Consider the following 12,414-nt stretch of genomic DNA (forward strand, 5'->3'; position numbering starts at 1 on the left):
TCAATTGTACGACTACAGAATAAACGACTTCTATTCTTTTGAAAACATATGCTACATATACGGAATACCTACAAGTAATTTCCTGATATACTACACATTGATCAAAAGTATACCCATACATATTAAAGCTGCTACCAGTACAAATAACACACCATGTACTCAAACAACATTCGTAGAAAACATAACTGCAAAACAAAACAAAGCGAGCACAATATTTAACACACTTCAAATTAAAAACCCTGCCGAAATCTCCAAAGCTCAAACTAAATGGCAAAATCTTCTTGGAGAAAAAGAATTTAATTGGAAACAAATATTTATCATGCCGTATAAAACAACTATAGATAGCACACTGAGAAATGTTCAATATAAATATATCCATAGAATCATAGCTACAAATAAATATCATTTCAAGTGCAACCTATCCAACACAAATATATGTGATATGTGTAATGAACATATTGAACCAAAAGAACACATTTTCTGGGAGTGTAAACATATTCAATCTCTATGGAATCAATTGACAACTTTTCTAGAGAAACAACAATTAAGAATAAAACTGTCTCTCTTAAATATCAGTTTCGGTGCAAATACCTTTAAAATACCAGAAATTAATAACACTGTTAACCACATTATTATATTAATGAAAAATTTCATATTAAGCATGAAATATAAAAAACAAAAACCTACTTTGAACTGTTTTATAAATTATTTAAAACTAAAAATCCAAATTGAAAAAGAAATAGCCCTCAACAACGATACACTTAATATTTTGAAAAAATGGAAACACATTAAATTGTTATAATCTAGTCCAGTTGGTTATCTACCCCACTTTATGCAACTCATATATAGTTTTATTATTATATATTAAAATAACATTTATCACAAACATACAAAAGAAAAAACCCACAAACCAACAACCTTTAAATTTAAAGAAAAACACAAGGTAAAAAAATATATAAATATTAGCATATATCGCATAATATGTTTAACATTATCATTGCTGCATGTTATAACTTTGTTCTTGCTTATGCACATGTTTACATTATATGTTTTATATTGAATATAAAAAAGAACATAACTTGGCCATGGCGTAATTTTCGCATTACTTGTATCTATTCACCTTTGGTGACACATTAAGCATTGTTCAACCGGTCTGCTTTTACGTTTACCTGCATTAGTCCGATGAATACAATATTCTATGGGCGAACATTTAAATGCAAAATAAAACGAGCATGTAATTTTGGAAGTGTTAACTAAAAGTCAAGAAATGTGAAGTTCCTTCATGTGTCATTTGTACATCGAGTCCAAAATGGTTTGCTTATATATATTAGGTAGATATGCTGGTGGTTACATATTTTCTCAGGTCGATGTTGTGTGAAATAGAAAACGCGATTCCTTATTCAAACATGATTTATTTGAATTGACATTAACCTGTTTGCATCATAGATAAATACGGCCACCACTGTTACATCATAAATGTCATCTGAATTGACTGCATGGGCTTTATTTACTGCTAGATTATGATCGAACTAAGCATGGAACCAGTCATATATTTGCGCGGTGGTTGGATTTGGCAAGCTAGAACCACGAACTACTAGTCCATAGCGGGCGCCTCATGTCCTAAGCCTCAAAGAAGTAACAAGCTCTGTGTGATCGTTTGATTAATGATACATTTTTATTTAAGAAAAAGTTTTCATTGATGTGTTTGTAACATGCACTCGATACAAAACATATGGGTATTTTGATTTGTAGGGAAAACCATGAATGTGTGAGCACGAGTTGTTTACTTTGTAGTAATAATAAAACGGAAGAATTTAAAATAAAAACAGGATTTAACACATATTCGCAAAATTGAAATGTGGACCCTATGTATTAAATGGATGCGGGACTCTTGCGTCATAAATTGTGTTCGTCCTCACAAACAGCAAACAGCATGCAGCTGAAAAAATAAGTCCCTGTAAATTAATGAAAATCTCAAATGACGATCGCTTTGCCCACTTAAACACGTAACCTAATGGGAATAAAACTTGGACAAGCTAACAGCAAAGTGGCCCCTATTTGTATATATTACTCATTATTTCAGAATATTTTTGATCCATTTAAACACTTGTTGAAGGGTTTTGTATCATACATTTGTTATTGACACGCATGCAAAAATATATACGTTTTAAAATAATAACATCTATGTTTAAACACGATTTTAAGACGCTTGCAGTGGTACGAAAATGTGTCATGTTACCTGAAATGTAATTTACAAAATATTAACAAAGCATAGTTTTTGGCCTGGGCGTAGCCCTAAGGCCATTGTAATAATACAAATTTCTGAGACAGTCAGAATTGGCTGGCTGCCAAAACCCACAAATGAATGAATTCCCTAAAGTCCGATTTACCACTTTGGCGGTAATTCATGCGCAATCAAAGAAGTTCTTCGCAGATCTGCTTAACACGCCTTGTAAATACAGAACATCACTATATAACACAAGATAAGCATTGATGAAAAGCATCAAAAGGCATCGGGAATTTCAGTGTAAAAGGCACTCAATGAAGTTACATGGAACGATTTTTTTCTACTATAAATATTTATATATTGGCCGATTATTTTAAACAAAATAGAAAAAGATACTGGTATAACCATTATCTATGATTTTGTGTTATAACCCCCAAATAACCATTATCCATTATGTTGTGTTATAACCCCCAAATAACCATTATCTATGATTTTGTGTTGTAACCCCCAAATATTCCATAGTACATTTTATTAACATTTTTTTTCCTTTTTTTACTGGCATCCATGTGCAATTTTTATTAATGGAACAGAGATGTGTAGGTTTTAAAAAATCTGCTTCATCTCACAAAATGCGCATTGATAGTGTCACCTAACAAAATCCATACCAAAGGGTCCATAATACCTGGATAGTAATACGTGTCGCGCTTCGCGCTAATTAAGGAGCGGAAAAAGTGTCACAAAACGCGCATTCACAGTGTCACCTAAAAAAGTCAATACCAAAGGGTACATACCACCTGGATAGAAATACGTGTCTCGCTTCGCGCTCTATATGTGGTTCTTAAAAAAATCCGAGATTTGCTTGACTCTAGGGAAACGAGTTGCTGGGACACAGCTCCTCCTTGATAAGCGACTGCTTCCTTTATCACAACTCATTGTTACAATCAATAATACGTGTCGCGGTTCGCGCTCTATATGTGTTAGGGATAGTACTTAGTGCCTATGATAGACAACCATAAACAACAACAAAAATACATGCAAAATAGATTTGTTGTTTGCATTTATTTGTTCATATAAAAACGCGTGTATTTTTTTAAGATATCTAAGAGATGTAAGAAATTTTAATTAACGTTGTCACTACTCGGCATCCAATAATTTTAATAAAAATGTGCAACGTCGTATTCAGGTCGCATTAAAACGCAGTGTATTTGAATTCTATTTAAAATAATATAAAAATATATAATAATGCGGGGAGCATTTTTTTATACATTATTTATTTTATTTATACATTTATATATTTTATATTTTTAAAATTATAATATATATAAATGTATAAATAAAATAAATAATATACAAAAAATGCTCCCCGCCTGGGAATCGAACCCACCAACTCCCGATTGCTAGGCGGACACCTAACAACTACACCACGGTTGATAGTTCCAGACACAAAATGTGACTATTTATTTAAAGTTTCACCGTTTCGCGTATTTGCCCAGTCCATGTGATCTTTTATTAGTGTCCAGTCCATGTGTTTAGCTATTAATTAAAAGAATTAACTTTGCATTATTGGCAATAAATGTTGTATGTTTCTTTGTCTAACTTGTATTCAGAAATCAACTGGCATAGTTTAGCCGAGCGTAGGAAGTATCTAAAACTTATACATATGTACAAAATTCACAATGGTTTATGTCCAGACTACTTACAAAATTTACTACCAGTAACTGTCTATCAACAATCTGCTAGGAACCTGAGGAACGCAAATGATTATGTAATCGTTACTAGAAGGACGGAACTTTACTCACGCTCATTTATCCCGTCGGCTATCGATCTATGGAACAACTTACCTCGCGACATAAGACTGTTAGATTCTCTATCAAGATTCAAAATTAAATTGAAACAATTATTTCTCCCAAATGTCGAAACTCCTTTATATTTTCATACTGGTGATAGAAAATCGTCCATTTTACATGCTCGACTAAGGAATAACTGTAGCGATTTGAAATTGCACTTGTTCATCAATCACTTAGAACCTTCACCTTTATGCGTATGTGGAGAAGTTGAATCAGTGTATCATTTCTTTTTTATTTGTCCACGCTTTTCTGAACAACGTACTACTCTTTTTGAAACCCTACACGCAATTGAACAAATAAATTGCAATACAATGCTTTTTGGTAATGACATGTTAGATAATGACACCAACTGCTTCATATTTAAAAATGTTCAGATATTTATTAAGACGACAAAGCGTTTTTCATAATGTTGTTGTAGCGCATAGTTATGTTTATTCTTCTGGACAGGACTTCACAATCTCAAGGTTGTACTGTATGTTTTATTTCCAATGCTTTACAAACCATGATTTTCTTTTGTATTTTACTTGCGCACTTGTATTTTGCTCTCTTAATACAAATGTAATCTTGACCATGTAACTTACAGCTTTACAAAATCACGCTATCGTCACGAATATATGCAATGTAAATAACACAACAGGGAAAGACCACCAATAATGTTGTTAGAACTTTAGGTCCTACCCTTTTTTTCAAAACAGTTGTATCTCTATATATGTTCTGTAGTTGTGTAACTATTTTGGAAATAAAATATGTTTAAATCAATAAATGTTGTAATAAATATAATAGGCACATATGCAGTACTTATTTACACTTATTTACACAAAAAATCACCACTATGCAAGATATTCTTAAAACAAAAATATATACATTGATCCGTACAATAACTGCTCCTCCCATAAGCGAAAAAAATGCATTACATACTATTCGCCGCTCTCCAGAGCGACGCCAATGACAGTGTCATAAAACATGAAACAAATATTATTGAAGCAAAATTGCTAAGCATTGGCTACGACATAGTTGTTATTATTGTTTGCATATTCATACGAGAATAAGTTCCTCACTTTACGCAGTGCTCCAGCTAGGCCTAAATCGAAGGGCGCCGCGCCCTGCCCTCCCGAACCTCCGCCCTGCCCCCCCGAACCTCCGCCTTTTTTTTTTACATATGATAATTCATAAATCTCTTATTACATTGTAATTAGTTTAATCCTCATTGTAGACATTGTATTTGAATGGTTTAATAATAATGGGAATAATACAATTATTTATAACATATAAATTAACATGCAATAGGAAGCATTCCAGAAACACCCGCGCGCTCTAACGTGCCCTTTTTACAAAATACTGCGCGTCAAAAGTGCCCTTTTGACAAAATACTGCGCGTCGAAAGTGCCCTTTTGACAAAAAAGCCCCCTGCCCTTTTCAAATCCTAGCTGGAGCACTGTTTTACGGTCTAGGCCGAAAAGATACGAGTGTCTACGGAGACAGTAATAAGAATTGTTCTAAAACATTTTTTGAAGACATGGTATTTATAAACATATTTTAAGATATCGTTATTTATTTTGCGTTAACGAGACATTCAAGAAAAAAGAACATGACAAAAACAACAACAAATATTCATGCAAATATACGAAGTTACCGGATATGATATTTCACTGGGTCGATCGAGCGCGAACAGTTCTACGTGAGACACACTCTGTACACCGTTCTTTATCAGGGAAAAGGCCCAGTCTCACTATGATGCCGGCGGAGCCCCTTTGCGTGATCCGGGATCTACCGGGATGAACCGGGGCTCTACCGGGATGAACCGGGGCTCCATCGCTGACGACCGGGATTAACCGGAGAAAACCGGGGCTCCACCGGGAAAGTATTAAAATGTTAAATACCTCCGGGATGAACCGGGAGTCACCGGAAAGGACCGGCAACAACCGGCGCGGCACCGGGAACAACCGGAACGGCACCGGGAACAACCGGGACGGCACCGTAGCTCCACCGGGGCCCATACAGACCCTAGCAGAGCTACGGCAACGCCCCTGTGAATGCCGTTAGAACCCCAGTATAGCTACGGTATATAAGAAAACAGGAACTCTGTCGGAAGGCCACCGGCATTCACCGGGGCTCCGCCGGGGCATTACCGGCGACGACCGGCGTAAAATCAGGGCGTTGCCGTAGCTCTGCCGGAGTCTGATGCCGGTATAGACACGGTGAGTGCCGGCGGTGTTACGTTATACCGAGGCTCTGCTGGCTTTCACCAGGGCTAAACCGGGGAACTACCGGCGACAACCGGGGCTTTACCGGGACGCAGCCGGCTTTCACCAGGGCACTACCGGCGACAACCGGGGCACTGCCGGGGCTTCATCGGGATAAACCGTAGCCAGTCCGGGTTGACCGGGACTCTGCCGGGCTGTTGACCGGCTTCAACCGGGGCGGCACCGGGAAATAGTGTGACTGCGTAAAAAAATTTCTACGAATCATCCCGGTCCTCGCCGGTCGACCGGCGTTAGCAAACCGGGACTCTACCGGCAAAAGTTAGACTTGGGCTTATGTGGATTTTCTTTTGTATGCATATTACAAAAGAAGTATGAGTGTTGTCCTGATCTGTTAAAGGGATCTTTTCACGCTTTGGTAAATTGACAAAATTGAAAAAAGTTGTTTCAGATTCGCACATTTTCGTTTTAGTTATGATATTTGTGAGGAAACAGTAATACTGAACATTTACCATGGTCTAATATAGCCATTATATGCATCTTTTGACGATTTTAAAACCTAAAAATTATAAAGCGTTGCAACGCGAAACGATTAAATAATTTGGAGAGTTCTGTTTTTGTCGTTAAATTTTGTGAAACTACGAAGATTGCTTATATAAGGTATAAAATACGCCTAGTATGTGTACTCGGCAGAATAGCTCAGTAGGCTAAAGCGTTTTTACTTCAGGACTCTGGCAGGACTCCAGGGGTCACTGGTTCGAAACCTGCTCCGGGCAATGTTCTTTTCCTTTTTTTTATTTTATTCTTGATTTTTTACTTGAGCTTTTACGATCCAATGTTTACGTTTATCAATATAAAGCATTTAATGAATAAGTTAAAAAATGCCAAAATCTGTGAAAAGGCCCCTTTATTTATGTAATAGAAAGCTATTTTACGCTATAGAAAGTGATTTATTTGACGCCAACAATAACAGGTTTTCGCGGCCATGTTGTTGTTGTATATTTTCACCGCCTATGTATACGAACCTCTACCAAATCTGTAGAGTTGAACAAAAGGTTATCGTTCTCATAACTAGAATCGTGTTGTCCTCCACTGTCTATGTACACTGTAGTATATACAAAACTTTTGTCTTGTCTTACAGTCTCTGAGCTTCTGCACTTAGCCGCCAGGGTCAATCCGTATAAATTGATAAAAAGGGAGAAAATCGGACAAAACATCGTAAATGCATTTTACATCACACTAAACCTAGCCACAGGCCTTCAGTGCCTACAGCGCTTTGATTGCATGTACATGTATATGACACGAAACGATTTATAACTGTGAGTTAAGCACGCTTTCCTACACCGCCAGGGCACCCAATTAGCATATGTTGTGAAAATCAAGGTGATACAACCTATTATTTCTGAAAGTAGTTTCTAATCAGTCACAATAATGGAAAGCGAAAAAACAACAAATTAGTTGGTCTTTGAAACAATTAATTAAAGGGACCTTTTAACGTTTTGGTAAATTGACCAATTTTTTTTTCATATTCGCATATTTCGTTGTTGTAATGATATTTTTGAGGAAACAGTATCACTGGACATATACCATTCTCTAAAATATCAAGTATCTGCATCTTCTGACGATTTAAAGACCTGAAAACTATAAAGCGTTGTAACGTGAAACGATTCAATAATTGGAGAGGCCTGCTGTTGTCGTTATATTTTGTGATACTACGAGGATTGCTATATACAGTATAAAATACATCGCTAGCTATATGCGCGCGGATGGCCGAGTGGTCAAAGCGATAGACATTTACTCCAGAACTCCAGGGGTTAGTGGTTCGAGCCCATTTGATGGTTACTTTTTTTTCTTTCTTTAATTGTATTCTTGTTTTTTTACTGGAGGATTTTAGATCCAACGTTAATATTTATCAATATATATTAATGAAAAACTTAAAAGCGTGCGAACATCTGTGAAAAGGCCCCTTAAAAGTTATATAAAGGGGTTTTCGGTAATGTTAAAATATGTCAAAGCGGCCAAAAGCAAACGCTCGCGCGGATACCGACATCCCCCAAGTAACCACGTGTGGTGTTTGAATAAGTTTTAGTAAAAACTTTTAATATTTCGAAATATTCACACAATATCATTTGTAAAAGTTTGTGACACAAAATAATGATTTATAACTGGAACTACGGTAACTTACGCGGAGCGGGAACCGAAATACCCCTACGTTTTTACCTTTAACATGATTAACTTATGATTAACTAACAAACATTCAACTAATTCGAGGTATGCATCTTACACAGCAGAACTAGGCACATATAAATGGTCTGCAGCTTATGCCGCAACGCACTTAAACTGTATAATATCTTAAAATAATGTCAAAACGTGTCGTTTCCAAACGAAAAAAAATGATATCTTTCGATCGTGTTTTGTAAACTCTACTTTCAGAAGTCGTGAGACACTCGCACGAAAAGCGTCATCCTAATGGTACCTAGGCGTCTATATAAACAGACTCTTCAGAAGAAATGTGCACATCAACTGTGACATAACCAACCGCGGGGATTTCAGCTCTCTAGTTAATATGCAAGCCATCTGTATTTTCCTGGGTGTGATCGTGGCATGTTATGTGAGTAGAACGGGAAGTATTTTTAATGAGTTTATTTTAATACGTGTTAAAAAGCACTCAACTTAATTCAGTTGGCTAAAAAGACATCTTTGTTTTCAATGATGTCAAAAGCAACACATGTTTTTTTACTTTTGTTCAATATGATCTAAAATATTTACTTCTTTTTAAACTGTTTAAAATGTTATTCTGTTAAAATTGCGTTAGGCAATACAAACATCATCGATGTCTTATCCTCCAACACTCCTTTCCATTTCAATATAAGGAAATTTTGTATCTTCTGCTAACGTACTATGTTATTTTAAGCTGTTAAAATAATAATGATCTATTTGTATTGTTTTTAAAGATTTTTCGCTCCGGTTCGTGGAGCAGTTGCTCAAAACAACAACAGCTTCATGTCAAGCTGTGTAAAAGTATAGTTTGTTTGCAATACAGGATAACACTCAATTATAACTTTTTTAAGTAGTTTTAAGTCTTGAAAAATGCAGAAGTTCTTTTCGGTAATATGTTTTTCTTCCGGACGTAGAGCTCGTTTTCTATGTTGTAAATAAGTTAACGTGTGGTAATTTCATACAAAGTGACCATGCAGAAAAATGTACAGTAGGAAAGAATATATAATAGTGGATGGAGACAAGATTCTCGATTTTCAACCTTGTGTAGACTAATATCTCAATTGTGTGAAAATATGTTACGGTTATTTAAGATGTATTTTTCTCACATGTTCAACACCTTAACATTATTTATAGGCCGCAACCACCCATCGACCCCCTCACACCACGCATGCGCACAATACGGGCCCCACGCACGAGCCAGCGGAAACGGACTCGATTACCTTCCAGTTTCAACCTCTCACAGTAAGTAGTGTATTGGGACATGCATTCACAAATAAAAATAAAAAAGAGTAGGAATATTACGCATAAGAAGTTTTACTTTTTTAGATTCTATGAACATCTGGGATTAATTGTATACTCTTGCCTTGCAATCCTCAAAATAGTCAGCTTTCGGATGCTATTGGCGTATGGCGTACGGCTACCATACAAATTATCACACAAAGTAATCGTGTATTTAATTTTCGATGTAGTTTCACCTTCTAGTGAAGACCCACCCGGATAAAATGACCTACAACTGCTACATCGCAGCCCTCTCCGACTCCGAGCATGCGCAGATCCACACCGACGCCGGTATGAGGGCTGTCGAGGTAAGGAAAGCTCTTTTAGGCATAACTGTACTGTCTATAATTTGCAAACCTAATATAGAAGGATGCAATTCTAGCAGATACAAGTCACTGTCCAAGTATATTGTTATCTGTTAAATTATACTGCACATCTAGCGAATCAAACGAATTTATCCTGTATGCGGATTTGTCTAACTGCGGAAATGACCACCATGCTATTTATTGTCTGCTTGTTTAGTGTGATATATACCCACTGTTTGCATTCTTAAAATGTTAGTTGCCTGAACTATCGAACATTTTGTTTATAAAGTTACCCTTTCTAATGCAGTTTCTAAGTTTCAATTTTGGTCATACTTTTGTTTTATAAGTATGTTATATTTCATTATCAACTATGAACAACTTGTGTCATTCATATGTTCTTAAATCTAGCTGAGAATTCTGGCCTCTCTCGGAAGCGCCACGGCCGTCACCGACGTCAGCACGCTTGACAAACGTGACGTCACTACCTGTACCTCGCACTTCTCCATGCAGCCTCACTACTTCACCATCACCGTCTAATTCACATTCGCATTTATCTTATTACGTAAAATAACTGAACATAAATAAAGATAATGATAAAGATAAAGAAGCTTCATTTAACGTCGCATATAATCAACAAGTAACATTAGCTATACAGCTATTGTGCGACAAACAAGGAATCCACTAACGAAATGCATATCTAAAAATCATTTATGTATATGAGTTATTTTTCTTTAGTGTAAAAAGAGACCGTGTAACCTTTAAGCAACTATATGTGATTGCAAAACAATTATTTTATCTATATTTGCTTCAGAACGATACAGTAATTAAATGGCGAATTAACAAAGAAAATAAGATTTGTTCGATTCTAATTTAATCTGCTATTCGAACAATTAAGCTGAGAAGGTTATATTATATTATATCGAACCCTTTCGTGAAAAATAGGTATAATGTGCCTTCTTTTTCAATCTCATATGGTACCTCATATGAGGATTGAAACAGTATTATACGCTGCATTTAGGCTGACTCAACTGAATTATTATTATTGTATCTATTGAAAGATCAAAAAGTGTCACACTCATTAATTAAACTGATTTAAACAATTGGACGTGCATACAACCAAGAAATCAAGAAACAGAGATATTCAAAGACATTGTGTAATACTTGTAAATAAATATATTTATGTATTTATGTAACGTATACCTTAACATTTGCTTACTAAGCTTGTCATACTTTCCTTACTAAGCATATGCCGAAAAGATACACACATTATGTCTTTGACGATATAAGGTATCGGTTTGCCAAAGACCAAGAATAGACAGGGGGGGGGGGGCACATGGGGTATGTCTGTGGCAGCTGGGTTAAAGCTTAACACTGATATGCATTACAATTGAAATGCTAGTATGAAGAAAGACTTTTAAATATTTTTTTGCTATTCTTTGGACTTAGGTTGCACTAGAAATAGCACTGTTGTCATTTGAAGGCATTTCAATTTGTAATCAAACAAGACAAATTTGTTGATTCGTTACAGAAAATTACACAAGCGTACCATACAACTCGTATCAAATGACTGACAATATAAATGTTTGCTTAAAAGAAGGATCATTTATTGATCAAAATCGTTGAAACTGTCGCTATGCTTTTAAGTCGAAAGCATTTGTCATCATGCTTAACAATAACTGTGATGAAAAATATGACGCTATACCATTTCTTAAGCAAGATGTTTGCTTAAAAATAAAAAAACCTTCAATTATTTTGTTCATGTTTTCTTTCGTCTTGTCGATAATCCTTACGGCACTTGTAAGAGTTACATACATACATTTTATTGCACCAACACCGTCTCAGCCATATGTACATAAATATAATACATTAAATTATACATTGAACGATCGTTAGGTATATGTAGGTATGTTGTTATCAGTGAAAGAAGCGCCCGTTCGCCATCAAATATTATGCTGGACGGCTTTAAGAACCTTTTCCGCATTCTTCAAAAAAGTTTTTCTATGTCAAATATGTCATTTGTGTTGACATTATGTATTGGTAAGTTGAATTTACAGTGAGATCACTTGAAGGCAATTCTTACAATTGGCCGTCCTCGTTTTCAAATACTTAAATCTTTTTTTTCTGGTTATGGCAGAGTTAGACAAAATTCGATGAACAGTAAAAGAGTTTAAAGCACCTTTGACTTATTGACCTTGAATTATAAGAAAGTGCTACTTGGGCATTTCCTGCTCTTAACTTTCATTTATAAGATTAAAAACTGTCTTAAAACATGAATTTTAAGATATTAAAAAGAGATATCGTGACTTTTGCCAAAATTGTAAAATGTAGATAAAACA

The 12,414-nt window shown here is 35.6% G+C and overlaps 1 protein-coding gene across 2 annotated transcripts in view; it reads left to right on the forward strand.

Annotated features, from left to right (window-relative positions):
• Positions 1 to 11,828, forward strand: part of LOC127835091 (uncharacterized) — a 30,857-nt gene extending 19,029 nt beyond the window's left edge. Inside the window, exons 1-4 of one of the 2 annotated variants that reach the window (XM_052361357.1) lie at positions 8,720 to 8,886; positions 9,630 to 9,737; positions 9,965 to 10,081; positions 10,487 to 11,828. In XM_052361357.1, coding sequence (XP_052217317.1) covers positions 8,842 to 8,886; positions 9,630 to 9,737; positions 9,965 to 10,081; positions 10,487 to 10,615 — 399 coding nt within the window. In that variant the 5' untranslated portion in view covers positions 8,720 to 8,841 and the 3' untranslated portion in view covers positions 10,616 to 11,828. Of the gene's footprint in view, positions 1 to 8,719; positions 8,887 to 9,629; positions 9,738 to 9,964; positions 10,082 to 10,486 lie in introns of those variants that run through there. The other variant, XM_052361366.1, reaches the window with a different exon arrangement.
• Positions 11,829 to 12,414: the final 586 nt, after the last annotated feature.

The sequence above is a fragment of the Dreissena polymorpha genome, chromosome 1 (assembly GCF_020536995.1).
Source record: "Dreissena polymorpha isolate Duluth1 chromosome 1, UMN_Dpol_1.0, whole genome shotgun sequence".
Classification (NCBI taxonomy): Eukaryota; Metazoa; Mollusca; class Bivalvia; order Myida; family Dreissenidae; genus Dreissena; species Dreissena polymorpha.